This window comes from Bubalus bubalis, chromosome 2, assembly GCF_019923935.1.
Source record: "Bubalus bubalis isolate 160015118507 breed Murrah chromosome 2, NDDB_SH_1, whole genome shotgun sequence".
Classification (NCBI taxonomy): Eukaryota; Metazoa; Chordata; class Mammalia; order Artiodactyla; family Bovidae; genus Bubalus; species Bubalus bubalis.
The window spans coordinates 89,797,764-89,816,806 of NC_059158.1; the positions used below are offsets into that span (position 1 = coordinate 89,797,764).

Genomic DNA, 19,043 nt, shown 5'->3' on the forward strand with positions numbered 1-19,043 from the left:
CAGTATTCTTGCCTGGAGAATCCCATGGACAGAGATGGTTGGTGGACTACAGTCCATGGGGTCACAATGAGTCAGACATGACTGAAGTGACTTAACATGTGCACACACACCAAAGTAGTGTGTTGAGGAAGTGGTAATGGAAAAACAGGAGCTTTCTGACTTGACAATTTCTATTTTATTTTAGCTAGCTAATAGAATATTTCTTCACATTATCACTAAAAGCATGAGAGAATTTAAATATTTATTTGACATGTTTGAATTAAACATAAAATGTTAAAGGCTAAAACTGGATATTTGATTTTTACATGAAGTACTAACTCAAAATATTTAAGCTTCTCAGGGATATGTTCATACATCATGAATAACTGGCTCGGGAACATTCAGATATACACTGACTAAAGCAAAATGCTAATATTCTTATTTGGTGGCATAAACACCCATGCACAGAGTGACAAATGTGGAGTTCTAAGCTGATGCCCAGCATGCTAGAGGTAGTTTTGCTTAATGTTAGCAAGATCTCATCTATGTGGAAACTTAAAGTACCACCCACTGCCTAAGAGCGCATGTCACTGTCTCATAGTTGGTTTCGTTTCTATTAGAAGCTGCCTTCAGAGTATGGCAACACTTGGCAGGCTTTAACATATGTCATTCTGATGTACAATTTAAACCCCTTTGTTTACAGAATCTGTATTTAATTTTTTTAGAAATAAACTTTCAAACACATATAAAAATAGAGAAAAGTATAATTAACCACCTCCCAGATTTAATAATTACATTACGCCACACTTCTCATGCTCCATATATCTTTTCCCTTTCTTCTGTTAGAGAATTTTAAAACAGCTCTCTCACATGAGATCATCAGAACTCTCAATACTTCCACTTGTAGCTCTATAAGGACTTCAGAAAACTACCATTATTCCATAATGCCGTATAATGAGTTCATATTCAAAATCTTTCTGATGTCTCACAAATGTCTTTCTTCAGTGGCATGCACTAGTCAGGCTAAAACAAGGTTCACGTTTGTGAATTGCTTGTGATTGCGTTTGTGATTGTTCTTTAAGTCCTTTAAATCTAAAAAGGATTTCCCATTCCTTCATTTTCATTTTCTTGGTTCACTGCTGGAACCATAGCAATAAACTCACAGGATGTGCCACATGCTGAATTTGTTTGATGGATTTCTCATGGTATCATTTACACAACCTCGAACTACAATTTTTCTTGTAAGCAGAAATTTAGAGATAAAAAGATTTCAGGTCAAGCTTCTATGGGTTAGAGTACTTTACGAAGGGTGCCATGTACTTTACATCCTGTCATATCATAACTTTTATATTTGCTCAGATCAATCAGCCAGTTCAAGTGGTGGCAGCCTCTTGTTTGTATTTTCAAGTTTACCACCTTCCTTTGTACTAATGCAAGGATCCTCGCCCTTGGTTGCACACCACACAACTGGTTGCCTGGAGTGGAAGTATAGGGCGCGGAATTTAGAAACTACTGCTGACTGAGTCCCACACTCAGAGATGCCAAGTCACTCAGCCTAAGTTGTGGTCTGAATAGTAGGACTTTTAAAAAATTCACAAGGTAATTCTAATGTGCAGCTAGGATTAAGAACATAGAGGTTTTTGCATACATTAATAATCTTTGCTTGAATCAATGATTTCATTAAGGGTTGTAAATTGCTGATTTTCTAATTTTATTGATTTTTCTGTATTTATTACACTGTCTAGGGTTATTGGATGATCCTGGGGAAAAATACATATAGGACAGGAAGGATAAAATTTTAATTCTTCTCTTTAATTACTAGTAAGTAAATTAACTTAATTATGAGTAAGGCAGTGGGTCTCAAACAGCAGAGTGGAATCACCTGGTGTTTAAAGGTGGATCTTAAAAGATCATTGATGTCTGCTTTGGGCCCCACACTTTAGGACTTGGTCATGTGTAGGGAGGCCTGGGAATAATATTTTAACAACTCCACAGGCAATTTTAATATGCACCAAAGTTTGGGAACCTCTGGAGTGAGGTTATTTGTTACTCAAAATTACCTCCAGTGGTGATAAAAAGTTTTTTTTTTACTTGTTTTGATAGTGGTTGTTGCATTTTTGTTGACAGAAAACTGTATCAGATATATGAAAAGAGAAGAAAGCAAAGCTGACAGGTAACGTAACAAAATTATTAAGTTTAAGATCAGGCATAACTCCAACTTTCATAAGAATTAATCAAATAATAGAGTGGTCAGTGGTATGCTGAAGTCTCCAGGCAATATGATTCAATGAATATTTAATAATTATTTCTTTAAATAATTTACCCTCTTTAATCTGCAGAGGCTTAAAGAGAAATTGGAAACAATTTTCTTAAAAGCCTAATAAATTATTAAAAATTTAAATAATCATGATGATTTACATTTCAAATGTTACTAACCACTGGTAACAAGGGAAGCACAGATAGGCGTAACAGTTGGTAAAGGTAGGAATATATGTTTGTGGGGATGAACTTGGACCTGGAGGGTTTGCATGAAGGTTATTCTAAACTATTTGAGATTCAATAGGTACCAGAAAGAAGGTTTTTTGGAGCTTTCCTTATTTCACTAAGAGCAGAAAACTTCTGGGAGGGAGGCTGCCATGGATTCCTTCCAGAGGAATTTTATGGAATTAAAAAACAAAACAAAAACAAAAACGGAGAGACCACTTGCACCTTGTACCTGCATAAACAAGCATCATCACAAACTGTCTTATCTCCTGTTGGTTCTCCCGGAAATCCATTTGTTCTCCCTACAGAAGCCTTTCCTGCCTGCATCCTTTCCAGTAAGTTAGACATATAACCCCTAACCCTAGTCATTTAGGGAACTACTACTTTTGTGAGCTTTATATGCATATGAATACTTAGGGTTTTTATTATTCTTATTAATCTGTCTATTGTCAGTTAAATTCACCGGCCCCCAATTATTTAACCCAAGAGCGTAGAGGAAAAGTCTCCCCCTCCCACATCTCACTAAGCATTTTCATGGGCAAATTGACACTATTTGCCAAAATAGAAATGTATACACCCTTGTCCAGGCAGTTACCCTTAAAAATGTGATCAAGAGAGACACTCAAATATGCAGTGATAATTTTTACCATTGCTTGTCAAAGGGCAAAACTGGGAAAAACAAACTGTTCACTAAAAAGGAACTGGTTATATAATTTTCTAAACAATAGACACCCATTAAACAGGAGGCAGACCTTTATACATAGTGTTTTAGAAACACATGCATGGCTTTACTATGTTGTGAAGGAAAAAAGTCACAGAACAATGTATAATATATTATCTTCACTGTAGTAAAAAGAAAACATATGCAGATGTGTACATATTTACACACACACACACACACTCACCAGTTTGGTTTGTTTTCAGATTTACTCTGTGTGTGTGTAGATGTGTGTGTCTGTGTGTGTGTGTGTATAGGTGTGTGTGTGTGTAGGTGTATGTGTGTGTACAGGGGTGTGTGTGTGTGTATAGGGGTGTGTGTGTGTGTGTCTGTAGGTGTTTGGCGCAATGGTCATGGTATGGGTAGATGTGGGAATGAGGGAAATTTTTAGCTTTTACTCCAAATTCTTTTATTATTTTAAGTAAGAAACATTCCTCAAAGAGAAAAAAAAAAGCATGCCTTTTGTAACAAAACATGAAAAAGCTAAGTGAACCTTCATAGTAGTGTTTAGGAAGCTACAACACTGCAATTGTGGTAAGAAGACTATAATGACTATGTTACTAAAAAAGGCCTGAAAAAATAAGCAAGGAAAAGCTTAGGACGCCAAGGCTGATATTAAGAGAAATTCATATTCCTCTTGGTATTCGGAAGAGAAGCAGAAACAAAATTTTGTCATTTATACAATTTATAGTCATAATAAATCATAAAATTCAAGCTCAATAATAGTCCTTTATACATGATTGCTAATCTAATATTCTGCCTATGAATATGTATAATATAACCTCCTACTATATCTCCTTTACAAATTCAGTACATTTCTACTGAGGCATAAAGTGTTCTCGTTTAAGTTTGGTCTTGTCTCATGATGTGCTGATGATTTTTTGTGTTGTAAATTACTTGCTCCAGATGGAGGAAAAAAGAAAAATAAATTGACTAGGGCTAGTCTCTCAATTATCTTTTATCTTCAGTATTTATGGGTTTTTTTTTTAACCCATCCCAGTGGAAGAAAACTTGTGTCCGTTTTAGAAGCAAAATTTAAATGTATAAAGAAAACGGTAAAAAAAAAAAAATATATATATATATATATATCTGTATATACTATACAATAATGGTTTAAATGGATGGCATGTTAAAATTATGGCACTTCAGTACATATTCCACAACAAATAAATGTAGCACTAAGTTAAATAATCTGATCAGCTTAAAATTTCTATTTTACCACCATCTTTCTCCTTCTCTTTCACATGTATTGTCAAACATCAAATATATGAATGGAATGGAATCATCCATAGTTTCTCTCCTTCTTATAGTGAAAGACCCATCCAAGTTTATTAATCCCTTAATGCCTTTTGGTCAACCAGAAATTTACCCTACTTTTATGTTTCTATGTCTTTTTTTTTTTTTTTCCACTTCATACTTCAGCAAATTAAAAAAAATTTCCTTGAATTACAATGTCGATTTACAATGTTAATATCTTCAGTACAGCAAAATGACCCCGTTATACATATGTATATTCCTTTTCATATTCTTTTCCATTCTGGTTTATCACAGGATAGTGAATACAGTTCCCTGTGCTATACAATAGTACCTCCTCGTTTTCTCAACAGCCCTTCTTTCTCATGCAAAGAGTACACAGTGTTTGGTTATTTTTATGACTGAATTGGTGTGCTATTTCTTAAAAGAAGGGAAAGGCCAAGGTTTATCCTTTAGAAGATACCTTCCATAATATAATATTTTCCAACGTGAAGAAATATAATTACTTGTGCATAAATTTGCATTCTCACTTTCTTCAGGTCTTTACCTATTATTCTAATATACTTTTTCTATGAATATGGATTTTTTTTTTCTATTGTATTATATAGGTTCTTAAAAGCTACCTCAAATTTTGGTGGAACGTAAGAGACTGTAGAAATACATACATTGGTGTGAAGGTGTGAAGAGTGGAAAAATGGCACATTAACAAAAGGGGAAACAGGAACACTAAGACAACATTCCCCCTTCACTCCTTTTCAGCAGAGTATACATAAACACATTCACAAAATCCACGGTCATAAGGAATGCAAGGCTATGGAAAAGACAAAGCCAGACAGAAAATGATAACTCTCCTCTGCATAAAAGAGAAGAGGAGGTGCATTTACATTTTTAGAGAGCAGATATATAATGCTGATAAGATAGAAAATACAGAATAATGAAGACAGAAGGACAACAGAAATGCAAGATAACAACAAAGTATATATGCTTAAAACAACTTTATAACATCCAGGGGAGCTTCTCCTTAAGACTGCTTCCCAATCAATCTAGGAAAATAGAAATGTGTTGTAGAATGGGTGATTATTCCATATGCTTTGGGAAGTTATCTCTCTGAGTATTCAAAGTTTTGGCTTTTTGCTTTCCAAGAGCCTACAATCCCTGCTAAGTCACTTCAGTCGTGTCCGACTCTGTGCAACCCCATAGACGGCAGCCCACCAGGCTCCCCCGTCCCTGGGATTCTCCAGGCAAGAACGCTGGAGGGGGTTGCCATTTCCTTCTCCAATTCATGAAAGTGAAAAGTGAAAGTGAAATCGCTCAGTCATGTCCGACCCTCAGCGACCCCACTGCAGCCTTCCAGGTTCCTCCGTCCATGGGATTTTCCAGGCAAGAGTACTGGAGTGGGGTGCCATTGCCTTCTCCGTACAATCCCTGGTACGAGTTAAAAATCAACCAAACCAACCAACCAACCAAGAAAAAAACAAGCAAGCTGATTATCCTGAACTGAATCACAAATGGAAATCTTTTCTGCCTAGGGCCTCTTGAGCTCGTCCCTAGAAAATGACTCTATGGTAAGTTAGCTATTTAAAAACAAATTCAGCAGTTGGTCTCAATTTCTGGTAGTGATCAAATCATTGCCTTGCTATCAATTCACTTTGTTGCTGAAAATCTTTTCAAGTCAAATTTGTAATATCAAAAAGAGAAAAATAAAGGGTAGAGAAATTGTCAAGTAAATGTTCAAAATACTAAAGAAAAATGAGGAACAATAACAGACCTCCAATCCTAAATCCTTTCATGTGATCCTTTTTATTTAGGAAACCAAGATAATTGAATAAAGATGTTTCTTTTGCCAAGACCTAGCCAAAGACAAAATAGACCAAAGACTTTTTAAATATATTTTATATTTAAGCCATCTCTACCTCATTCTGGGTGGGACTACCAAATTTTAAATCAAGATTATTTTCATATTACATTCAGTATTTCTGCATGCATACTGGTAAAGAGAAGATAACAAACTTTACAGGAAAAGTAGCAGCAAAACTGTCATTTCATCCCATTTACTCACAATCAAACTTAAGGGCATCTATAACTGCTTAGAAAAAGGATTATGAAACAAACCAGATATTTCTTTTATTCATATAATCAGATTTCAAATTACTACTCTTATCATTATAGCTTATTGCCATGGTTACAACTGAAATGCCTTAAGAAACACACAAGTAACATTAATGTAGTTAAAATAATACTGCTGCTGCTGCTAAGTCACTTCAGTCGTGTCCGACTCTGTGCGACCCCATGGACTGCAGCCTACCAGGCTCCTCCATCCATGGGATTTTCCAGGCAAGAGTACTGGAGTGGGGTGCCATTGCCTTCTCTGAGTTAAAATAATAGAGTGAAGTAAATAGCATTTGTGTTTGCTGTGTTTGAAGGTTATGTTTCCCTGAAGAAGGAAAGAGGGTAAGTAAATGTAATACCTCCATGTTGGAATATGAACTTGTGCAGGAGTATACTCTGATTTAAGTAAGGGATGAAGTATAGTTATCAGGTGTGAATTATGAATGTGCATGTGGTGAAGACAGATAAATTACTGAAGCTGTATTTCCCTAAACACTAAAGTATTTGGTGAGCTATTTGGCATATGTATAAAAATAAAAGATTATACAATATTTATATATTAAATGAAACATAAATATAATGTTTTACAAATTATCTATAATGTTTTATCTATCTCTATTTTATTCATTAGTAAATCATGAAGAAAGAAAGAAAGTGAAGTCTCTCAGTCGTGTCTGACTCTTTGTGACCTTGTGGACTGTAGCCTACCAGGTTCCTCCATCCATGGGATTCTCCAGGCAAGAATACCGGAGTGCGTTGCCATTTCCCTCTCCCAGGGATCTTCCCAACCCAGGAATCAAACCCGGGTCTCTGGCATTGCAGACAGATGCTTTACCCTCTGAGCCACCAGGAAGAAGGTGGTCAAATGACTGAAACTGAGTGAACACACTGGTTGGGAGGAGAGGTAGAAAGGATGCTAAGGGATGGTCATTCCCTATTGGGTGTCTTCATAATCTAAGCTCATTTTCTTTACGAGTACATCAATACAATTACATACTGTGCCTGCCTGGCTTTGGTAGTTAGAAATCTACAACTGCTCCCTCCAGCTTACTTCAGCCAGGATGTTTCTCCGGGTCTACTTTAGGCAGCACTGCTGGGAAGGCTGTATCTCCCTTGCGGTTCCAGCCAATGCCAGAAGACTGCCTTGCTCTACCTCCCACCACTGCTACAATTTGGTGGCAACCCACGTAGCGCTTGGTCCCTGCAGGCCTAGACATGGCAGCAGCTTCCAGGAACAGTTACTCCTATGGGTGACTGGGCCCCAAATGATACAACTATTTTCCTTGGGCTGAGAAGAACTTCCGCCTATCAAATGCTAGCATTCCAAGAGAATGGGGCAATGACAGGATATCGAAATATTTTGTAGCTAGAAATATAAATGGTGACACTAGTGAGGGAGTGAGAGAACTAACCTCATATACCGAAAGGGAGGGAGAACAAATACAACTCTTCTAGGAAAACAACTTGGTTATTCATCTAAAAAGCCTTGAAAATGTTCATATACTTTGAATAGTTTTCTTCCCTGGGAAAACCTAGCCTAAAAGGTATATCAAAGCTGCAGGTATAATTTTATACACAAGGATGTTTACCATAACGTTATTTATATCCATGAAAAACACCTGAATGTCCAAAAACAGAGCTATGGGTAAATATGATATATACTTGTAGTTTTTCTTTAAAGAATTCCCCTCCCCAATTTTAAGTGTATAGAACTATATATCTCCACTAGACCTGAAACACTGAACAGGGCAAGGATATCTGTTTTAAACAGTGACAACTATGTGCAAGCCAACTAGGCTCTCAAGAAATATTTTTGGAATAAATTAATGATGCAGTATTAAACATGAACTTATAGGAGAATTTTATATTAAATGGTAGAGTTCTGCCATAGCTAAGTAGCAAATGCACTCTGTATTTTTCTTTAAACTGAAATCTTCAAATCTCTTTTTAACAGTTCACAGCACTGCCATGTCTCCTGAGGAATGTTTAAATCGAATGACTTTTTGCTCAAAGGATTTCCAGTAGCTGCCCATGACCTGTAGGAAGTTCAAAGTCCCTGGTATTTACAGATCTCTCTAATTTGGCCCAGTGTGGTCTTTGCACATCTTATCATCTCCCAAACCAGTTTTAAATGTTCCCATGAGACATTTCTGTGGTCTCTGCTGCTGCGACAGTGACAACACTCTCTCCGCAGCTGGGCTGCCACTCAAGCCCCAGGCTCCAGGCTCAGCCCTGCAAAGTCATCTCACAAATGGATTGTCCATTTGATGACAATGTTTCCTGCATAATACTTACTTGGCACTTAACCACATATTATTTCATGCCATGTCTTTCCTACTATTAAACTGTGGTTTTTAAGTCTTATTGTTAAGTAGATTTTCACATCTCTTCATCTTTGTGCTCAGTAGCTTGGTCATGTCCAACTCTTTGAGACCCCATGGATTGCAGCCTGCCAGGCTCCTCCTTCTGCCCATGGGATTTCTCAGGCAAGAATACTGGAGTGAGTTGCCCTTCCTACTCCAGGGGATCTTGCCAACCCAGGGATCAAACCTGTATCTTATGCGTCTCCTACATTGAAGGTGGATTCTTTACAACTGTCCCACCGGTGAAGCCTCCATACTACGTCATCTATGCTTTGAATAAAACACTACATTTCCTGGGAATACCTTCTTTAGATAATAGCAAAGAGCCTTGTATACATTATAAATAATACCAGAATCCTGGTATCAGGTTCAGATAAACTCAGATACCAGTCATTTAGTGATCTGAGTTTTACTGAATTCAAACTTTGTTTAAAAACTGTCAAAGTATTTGGATATCAAGGCCTAATCTAGCATTTATAAGTTGCTGGCATTGTCCCTCACATTATAAGCTTCATGAGAGGCAAGAGGCATGTGTGTGTGTGGAATCCATCACTATCTAACCAGCAATGTGTATAGTATATGGTTTATGATGAGGCTGCTCAGTAAACATTTACTGAGTGAAGACATCAAACATCTGTGAAAGTGGGAGACACTCTCCTTAATGTAATTCATCCTTTATATGAGGTGAACTTAAGGTAGAAAGAACATATAGACTACATTAGAATCTTCCAGGCTACTTTAGAAGCTTTCAGGTAGTCCACATTTAAGTACAAAAAAATGAACATTTCAGGCAACTCTTCTCTTTTAATATGAAAAAAAAAAAAAAACTGTGAAAGGAAAGACTTTGACTGAGATAAACGATTAGCCAACTTCCCAAGATTATACAAAAACCTGTGTGTGAGGGCATCGCTGTATTTCTTTATGATAAAAAAATTCAAATATTGAATTGACATTAAAAATACTGATGCTCAATCCTTTAATTTCTTTACAAATGACATATATAAATCTATTCAAACTTGTTAAAAAATTAAACATATTAAGAAGTACTACCTTTAAGCAAAGTAGCTCAATATTGTCACTATTAAAGTTTTGGCTTGACTAATCTCATCAAGAGACAGTAAATTTAGAAAGCACACTCTGCTTGGGCAAAACGTAAGAAAGATTTTTTTATATGATTAAAAACTCATACCTGTTGATCTCCAAGGAAATGACTTCTCAGTTGAGCTAGAGAAAAAGAAGGAAAAAAAATGTAACATTTACTTCCTTTGTTGTAAACTTTAACTGTGGATCTGTTTTGCATATAAACATTTAATTTTCACATTATATAAAAGTATATTAAAACCTCAAACAAAATTTAAAGTGACTGTTCTAAATTAATTTTTAGAGAGTATTTAACCCCCTAATGCCAATCTGGGACAAATTTTGTATTTCTTAGAACTTAAGGCAAATTATTAAAAGACGTATGATTCTCCTTGAATAAGACAAATATAATAGCATAGCTAACTGTGACCTTCATAGTACTTATATGAGGGCCTATGCTGCTTTATCGGAGAAGGTGATGGCAACCCACTCCAGCACTCTTGCCTGGAAAATCCCATGGACGGAGGAGCCTGGCAGGCTGCAGTCCATGGCTCGCACAGTGTCGGACACGACTGAAGCAACTTAGCAGCATCAGCAGCATGCTGCTTTACGTGGAATAATTTATATGAAAACTACATATAAAACAACATATATATCATACACTGTACGACATATACATTAAAAAGAACCAAAAAGGTTGTTATTAAGTTTATTAATTTTACTTCTTTTCAAAAAAGCCTTAGATGCTATAATAGACATATAAGTTAATGGGATAGTTTACTGAATGTTGCCTTATAAAATTTAAATATAAATCTTTATATGAAAACACAAGGTTTTACAAATTAGGGGTAAATTTTAACTATATATTTTTCTTAGTTTATAGAGTGCTATGCTCAGTCGCGTCCAAGTCTCTGCAGCCCCATGACTATAGTCCGCCAGGCTCCTTGGTCAATGGGATTCTCCAGCAAGAATACTGGACTGGGTTGCCATGTCCTCCTCCAGAGGATCTTTCCCACTTAGGGATAGAACCTGCATTTCCTGTGTCTCCTGCATTGGCAGGTGGATTCTTTACCACTGAGGCACCTGGGAAGCCCAGTTTATAGAGTATCAATTTTAAAAATTAGTGCATAAAAACATATCTGAGCCTCCCTGTCCACCCCCTTCCTTAAAATAATATGGGAAAGCATGGTTCTCAGAGGACAGTGTAGCAGAACAAAGCAATAAGAGAGGCTGAATTATTAGGCATTCATTAAATTTTAAAGTACCTCACATATATTATCTCCTGTATATTATTCACAACAACCTAATCAAGAGGTGCCTTATTATCTTTATTTCACAGATTAAAAAACTGGACAAAGTCTTATTCCATTAGTAAATGGAAGAAGTGGGATTTAAACCAAGGATGGTTTGATTTCAAAGTCAGGGCTTCTTACCATTGTGCTACATAGAACAGCTTGTGATTCCATTTTTGTATTAAACACACACACATGCACACATAGACACACACAATATGCCTAAGAAATGCAGAAAAATAAAAATCAAAGTGCTAGTGGTTTTTTCTGTGGGTTACAACTAAAAGGATTTTTCTTTTTAAACATTTGTATTTTATTTAGAAATCAGAAACAAATACATACTGAAGTATTTTGGAAGTGTTTATTAATTTTAAGGAAAAGGTACATGACTTTGCACTTAAGGAAACTCTAAAACAAAGAACAATACTTTCAGAGCTGTAGTTGTAAGATTTTAAATCCATGTTAGTCCCTTGGTATTTTCCCCAAGTCATTAACTGGCTGATGAAACTCTTGCTGGTTAAAAACTCTAGATTCAGTAAGAACTCCCCAAAGTTCAATTTTGCCTGTGATCTGCGAGCAGCTCACATTCTGGGACCTTCCTTGAACTAGCTGTGACCAGGGGGACATGCTCCCAATGAACAGAGTCAATCAGTTAACGCTCATCTTCAGCACTCCAATCATGATCCTCCACCTGATGTACTCCTAACTAATTTCAAAAGGGACTGATGGGAAGAAAAAACAGATGAAAATTTGGTCAAATATCAATAAATGGCATATTTGTCTTGCTCCTGAAGATATTACCACATTCTCAAAAGTGGTTTCCAAAACTGAATTCCAATTCTCTTGAGTATTATCATTTAATCCTATCATCTAAACTAGCTTTCTAAGCACCAAAGTTGCTATTACCCAACTGTATTTCTATCGACATATTCACATTTTTTGTCAACATTAAAATCAAACTACCAACCAGAAATGTTTAATATATCTCAGGTGTCTTGGGAGTGGTGAAGTCTATTATCTTCTGGTTGAAATTTACATAAACCTTAATGAAATATCTTTACAAGTTTTTTTTATTTTTGAAATTTTAGATCATAGATTACATGTCATTTTAACTGCTCAAATTGGGCAAGGGTTGTGGCTGTTCTGTGCATCTCTTTAGGTCAAGTGCCTGGCACACAGATGTTTAATGTGTGTGTGTGTGCGCGCAGTCATGTCCAAATCTTTGCAAGCCCCTCTACTGTAGCCTGACAGACTCCTCCATCCATGGAATTTTCCAGGCAAGAATACTGGAGTGGGTTGCCATTTCCTACTTCAGGGGATCTTCCTGACCCAGGGATCAAACCCTTGTGTCTTGTGTTTCCTGCTCTGGCAGGTGGATTCCTTACCACTGTACCATCTGGGAAGCCCCTAATATATACGGTTGTAACACAAATTGTGAAAAAAGTATTAATAATACTGAGTTCTTCATTGTTCTGAGGGATCAGGTATATGTAAATTATTACTATTTTGTTCATAAGCTGGCTTGAAACTCAACATTAGAAAAAACTAAAATCATGGTATCCAGTCCCATCACATCATGGCAAATAGAAAGGGGAAAAGTGGAAGCAGTGATAGTTTTATTTTCCTGGGCTCCAAAATCACTGTGGACAGTGACTATAGCCAAGAAATTAAAAGATGCTTGCCTCTTGGAAGGAAAGCTATGACAAACCCAGATGGCGTATTAAAAAGTAGAGACATCACTTTGCTCACAAAGGTGCAAAAAGCTATGTTTTTTCCACTAGTTATGTACGGAAGTGAGAGCTGGACCAAAAGGAAGACTGAGCACCAAAGAATTGATGTTTTCTAATTGTGGTGCTGGAGAAGACTCAGAAGGACAGAGAAGACTGGTGTGCTGCAGTCCATGGGGCTGCAAAGAGTCAGACACGACTTAGCAACTGAACAACACCACTTTGTTCAAACAGGTCTAATTATTCTCCCCTACTCTAGGTAGGAAGTTCCAGTAATCTCATTGTATAATAAGCAGGCAAGCAGCATTTCTGGTGCTGAAAAGACCTTTGGTCATCAAAATACAGTAAGGCATTCCAGTCCTAAATATTCATTGGAAGGACAGATGCTGAAGCTGAAACTCCCAATACTTTGGCTACCTGATGCAAAGAACTGACTCATCTGAAAAGACCCTGATGCTGGGAAAGACTGAAGGCAGGAGAAGGGGATAACAGAGGATAAGATGGTTGGACGGCATCACCGACTCGATGGACATGAGTTTGAGCAAGCTCTGGGAGTGGGTGATGGACAGGGAGGTCTGGCTTGCTGTAGTCCATGGGATCGCAAAGAGTCAGACATGATTGAGCGACATGAACTGAACTGAGGTGAAGGCATGGGGAAGTCTGAGTTAAAATTACTTTTTCTCCTATCATATTCTAGACAAACAATAAAAAAAAATCACGGGGAAAATAAGTTAATATTGAAGATTAAAGATAAAAAATTCCATGGTATATTTTGAAGACTATATATTTAGCCCAATTACTTTCACACTAATTCCACAATCCTGGTCATTATATATTATTCATAATAGTCTATTTCTTTCGGAACCACCACTCTGGGATTCAGAGATCAGGCAGTAAATACGTGAAGTTCTGAAATGCTGTTTCAAGTCACTTTTATTGGAACAATAAAACTAGAGGCAGCTCCATATGACACATAGGTGTATTCCTTCCTCCCTCTCTCCCTCTAGCCATCTATTCCAAAAAAGATTTCCCCAACTTAAAAGACGCTTGCTCCTTGGAAGGAATGTCTACAACATGTCTCAGAGCACTGTGGCCACGGATGACTCCATTCCATTCCCTTTCACTTCTCATCTGAATATGCCAAGAACCTCCTCTGCAGTGTGAAAACATTTTAAAATACAAGAATGGGATCATCCATGACAACTTTGTTTCAGTGGGAAGATGCATTCACAATTTCTAACAACTTAATTATCAACAACCTTCTAGAATGAAATCCATTCATAAGTTTGGGACTGTTTGGTTAGACAGCAAACTACAGTTAAAAGCAAAATCAGCAGCAAATTAATAAATCAAGGCAATTCATTTTAATGAGAAAAAAAATCTTAGTTTTAAGAAAGACATCATGCCTTCATCACAGTATTGATGAGAAAATGCAATAAATCACTATAAAATTCCGTGCACTTAAGAAATTATGTATTTTTTTTCATTCACAGACATAAATGGAGCCCAAAACACCATTGCTGAATATTTACTGCAGACATTCAGTTCAGTTCAGTCACTCAGTTGTATCCAATTCTTCGTGAACCCATGGACTGTAGTGCACTAGGCCTCCCTGTCCATCACCCACTCCCAAAGCTGCTCAAACTCATGTCCATCAAGTTGGTGATGTCCTCCAACCATCTCATCCTTTGTTGTCCCCTTCTCCTCCTGCCTTCAATCATTCCCAGTATTAGGGTCTTTTCAAAAGAGTCACTTCCTTGCATCAGGTGGCCAAAGTATTGGAGCTTCAGCATAAGTCTTTCCAATGAATATTCAGGACTGATCTCCTTTAGGATGGACTGGTTGGATCTCCTTGCAGTCCAAGGGACTCTCAAGAGTCTTCTCCAACACCACAATTGAAAAGCATCAATTCTTTGGTGCTCAGTCTTCTTTATGGTCCAGTTCTCACATCCATACATGACGACTGGAAAAACCGTAACTTTGACTAGATGGACCTTTGTTGGTAAGGTAATGCCTCTGCTTTTTAATATGCTGTCTAGGTTGGTCAAAGCTTTCCTTCCAAGGAGCAAGCGTCTTTTAATTTCATGGCTGAAGTCACCATCTCTTGTGATTTCGGAGCCCAAGAAAATAAAGTCTCTCACTGTTTGCATAGTTTCCCCATCTATTTGCCATGAAGTGATGGGACCGGATGCCATGATCTTAGATTTCAGAATGTTGAGTTTTAAGTCATCTTTTTAACTCTCCTCTTTGCCTTCATCAAGATCCTCTTTAGTTTCTCTTTGCTTTCTGCCACCAGGGTGGTGTCATCTGCATATCTGGGATTATTGATATTTCTCCCAGCAATCTTGATTCCAGCTTGTGCTTCATCCAGCCTGGCATTTCGCATGATGTACTCTGCAAGAAGTTAAATAAGCAGGGTGATGATCTACAGCCTTGACGTAGTGCTTTTCCAATTTGGAACCAGGCCATTGTTCCATGTCTGGTTCTAACTGTTGCTTCTTGACCTGAATAAAGATTTTTCAGGAGGCAGGTAGCCCACCAGGCTCCTCTGTCCATGAGATTCTCCAGGCAAGAATGCTGAAGTGGGTTGCCATGTCCTCTTCCACAGGATCTTCACAACCCAGGGATCGAACCCAGGTCTCCTCCATTGCAGGTGGATTCTTACCATGTAAGCCACCAGAGAAGCCCATAGCTGTCCTTGAAATCCCCTTATAGTGATGTTTTCCTATGTTATGAGTCAGAAAACCAGGCACTCACAGTCCCTTGCAGCCAGAGGGCCAATCAGTGACAGGGTCTAGAAGAAGGCTGCTCAGTGCGGCAGTGGCGCAGCAGGGGCCAGCAGCGGGGGCCAGGAGAGGCAGTGGGCACTGTTCCCCTCATCCCCAACTCAGAAGCTGGCTCTCTGGCCTTCCCGGAGATTCTGAAGATGAACACCTCACAGCTTCTGACAAGTTCTTTTCTAGCTTACACAGGCCAGAGAGGATTCTACTGTTTGTAGCTGAAAGTTCTGACTGATGTTTATGACTGAGACCAAATATAAATGGCCCTCTGAAAAAAGATAAAACCTCACTCCTTAACTCTTGACCTGTATTTCCAGCTGCGTACTGGATATAATACATTTTGTAGTTGACATACTGAAACCCTTCCCCCCGCCCCAAATAAATTCCCATCTAATCATCACCACCTAGTCACTCACTGAAGAACATGGAGCTGTTCTACTGACTACCTACTGTCTCCGCACCCCCTCATGACAGCCCCACAAGGGCCGGGAAGCCTGCCTTGTTCACAGATACACTTACAGAACCTGCAGCAGCTTGTGGCACACGGCTGTCACTCAAAACATACACCTTCTGAATCCATCGCTACCACCAAGTACACAGTTCAGGCTTTCATCCTCATGGTCTCTTGGGTGGATCATTCTTTCAGGCTCTCTCCTAGCTGGTCTGCTTGGCTTTGATTTCTCATCCTTTCAGGCTCTCTTCCAGGCTGTTGCTACGGTGATATTTCAAACACTCAAATCTGAAATTCTCCTGATGCTAACGCACAACAGAGTCATACAGGATACATTTCAAGCATCTTGGTTAGTATGGCAGAGATTCAAACATCTTCAGATGGTGCAGAAGGCCCTCCACCACCTGGTTTCTTTGAGTTTGCCCTTTTCCACACAAACCTACATTCTAGGCATTTCTAATTACTTGCAGTTTCCTCACATATCAGGCTGCTTCAGGCTTCTAGTGCTATTTTGGGGGTAGAATGTGTAGAACACAGTCTGGAAACTCAGAATTACCCAAATTTCAGAATGGTATATGTGTTACAATGTAACAATATATATGTCATACACACCCATGGATTGAACACTCTAGTTCACTTTCACTTTTTAATCACTTAATAATAACAGGAATATCTTTGTAAAATGGTCAACGTTAATAAGTCAGTACTCGATTTCCTCCTGGATTCTACTGTGTCTGACGTGAGCTTCAGTGGACAGTAGCAAAACAGCAGGAGAGGGTGGAGTGGAGAAAGCCTGATGAAGCTACACAGTAACTGCATCACGGCACTTCTCACCTTCTCCCTGGTCTAACTGGGGCTCTATCATCACTAGTGAGGTGCAGGCCACTGTCACTTTCTCGTCCAAAACACACTGAATTGGGATACAATCCAAGTTATTCCACTTTGTTTTATTTAGAAAAATAGTTGTTAAGAAATTTTATATTACACACAGAGACATGTATGTGTTTAAGTATATGTATAGCCCTTATTAATAGCTCAAAAAGTTAAGCACAGTCAAAACTTAAGCTTCATTTGGTATTAGTGGACAGGAATTACTGGAAGGAATACACCAGAAACTGTTTTACTTATGAATAGACTATGGGCATGTACCATTGTCTAGACTACATACCCTCCATGACATTCTCTCTGGTAAGTACTAATCATTCTTCAAAAATCAGCATGATCAAAGTTGATCACTTCTTCTTTATATTAACAATTAATCTACCTTGATTCTTGTTTTTCATATGATTGTAACTGCAATACTTGCTTATCTGTTTCCACTACCAGATTATGGCTCTCTTGAGGATAAAGACTGTGGCTTAATTCTATTTGCATCCAACCACAATTGAGTAGAATGCTAAATAAATGATAGCTGATATTAATTTTTTGAGTTGCTCATTATTAGGGCTAATCCTGTTATTTTAGGATTGTTTCAATCATTCTACAAAGGAATTTTTGGCTTTTTCTACATCTTACAGAAAAGATGTCTACTGTAAATATTACATGAACCCATTCAACAAGTATTTGTTGATCATCTACTGAGTGCCAGACATTGTTAGAGGCTGGGATATAATGGTGATAAGAAGCAAACAATGATCAACACTGTTAATCAGGGAAATGAAAATTAAAACCACAATAAGATGTCACTTCATACTTGTCAGATTGGCTATCACCAGTTCAGTTCAGTCGCTCAGTTGTGTCTGGTTCTTTGTGACGCTATGAACCTCAACACGCCAGGTCTCCCTGTCCACCACCAACTCTAGGAATCTACCCAAACTCATGTCCATTGAGTCGGTGATGCCATCCAACCATCTCATCCTCTGTCGTCCCCTTCTCCTCCCGTCCTCAATCTTTCCCAACATCAGGGTCTTTTCAAATGAGTCAGTTCTTTGCATCAGATGGAAAAGTACTAGAGTTTCAGCTTCAACACCAGTCCTTCCAATGAACACCCAGGACTGATTTCCTTTAGGATGGACTGGTTGGATCTCTTTGTAGTTCAAGGGACTCTAAGAGTCTTCTCCAACACCACAGTTCAAAAGCATCAATTCTTTTGCACTCAGCTTTCTTTACAGTCCAACTCTTATATCCACACATGACTACTGGAAAAACCATAGCCTTGACTAGACAGATCTTTGTTGACAAAGTAAAGGATATAAATACCAAACGTTGGTGTAGATGTGGAAAAAAAGGAACTCTGTTCATTGTTGGTGTGAATGTAAATTAGTACACCCACTGTGCAAAACACTGTGGAAGTTTTTCAAGAAAAACGAAAAAATAGAACCACCATATGACCCAGCAATTTACTCCTGGGTATATATCCAAATAACAAAAATCACTAATTCTAAAAGATATATTTATCCCCAATGTTCATAGCAGCATTCTTTATAATTGCCAAGATATGGAAGCAACCTAAGTATCCACTGACAGACGAGTAGACAGAAGATGTTGTGTGTGTACATACACATACACACACCCCAGAATATTAATCAGCCATAAAAATGAAATTTTGCCATTTTCAGCAACATGGATAGACTTGGAGGGTACAATCCTAAGTGAAATGTGTCAGAGAAAGCAAAAACTATGATATTACTAATATGTGAAATCTAAAAAATAACACAAACTAGTAAATATAACAAAATGGAAACAGATTCACAGATATACACAACAAACTAGTGGCTACCAGTAGGGAGAGGGATGAGGGGAATACCAAAATAGGGGTAGGGGATAAGAGGTACAAACTATGTATAAAATAAATAAGCCAAGAGGA

At 37.9% G+C, this 19,043-nt stretch overlaps 1 protein-coding gene across 5 annotated transcripts in view; it reads right to left on the reverse strand.

Annotated features, from left to right (window-relative positions):
- PKP4 (plakophilin 4) overlaps window positions 1-19,043 on the reverse strand; it is a gene marked incomplete in the record, with an annotated part of 244,819 nt that overhangs the window by 65,871 nt on the left and 159,905 nt on the right. For all 5 annotated transcript variants that reach the window (XM_045164071.1, XM_045164074.1, XM_045164064.1 and 2 more), the window contains 1 exon segment: window positions 10,097-10,131. In XM_045164071.1, the coding sequence (XP_045020006.1) occupies window positions 10,097-10,131 (35 nt within the window).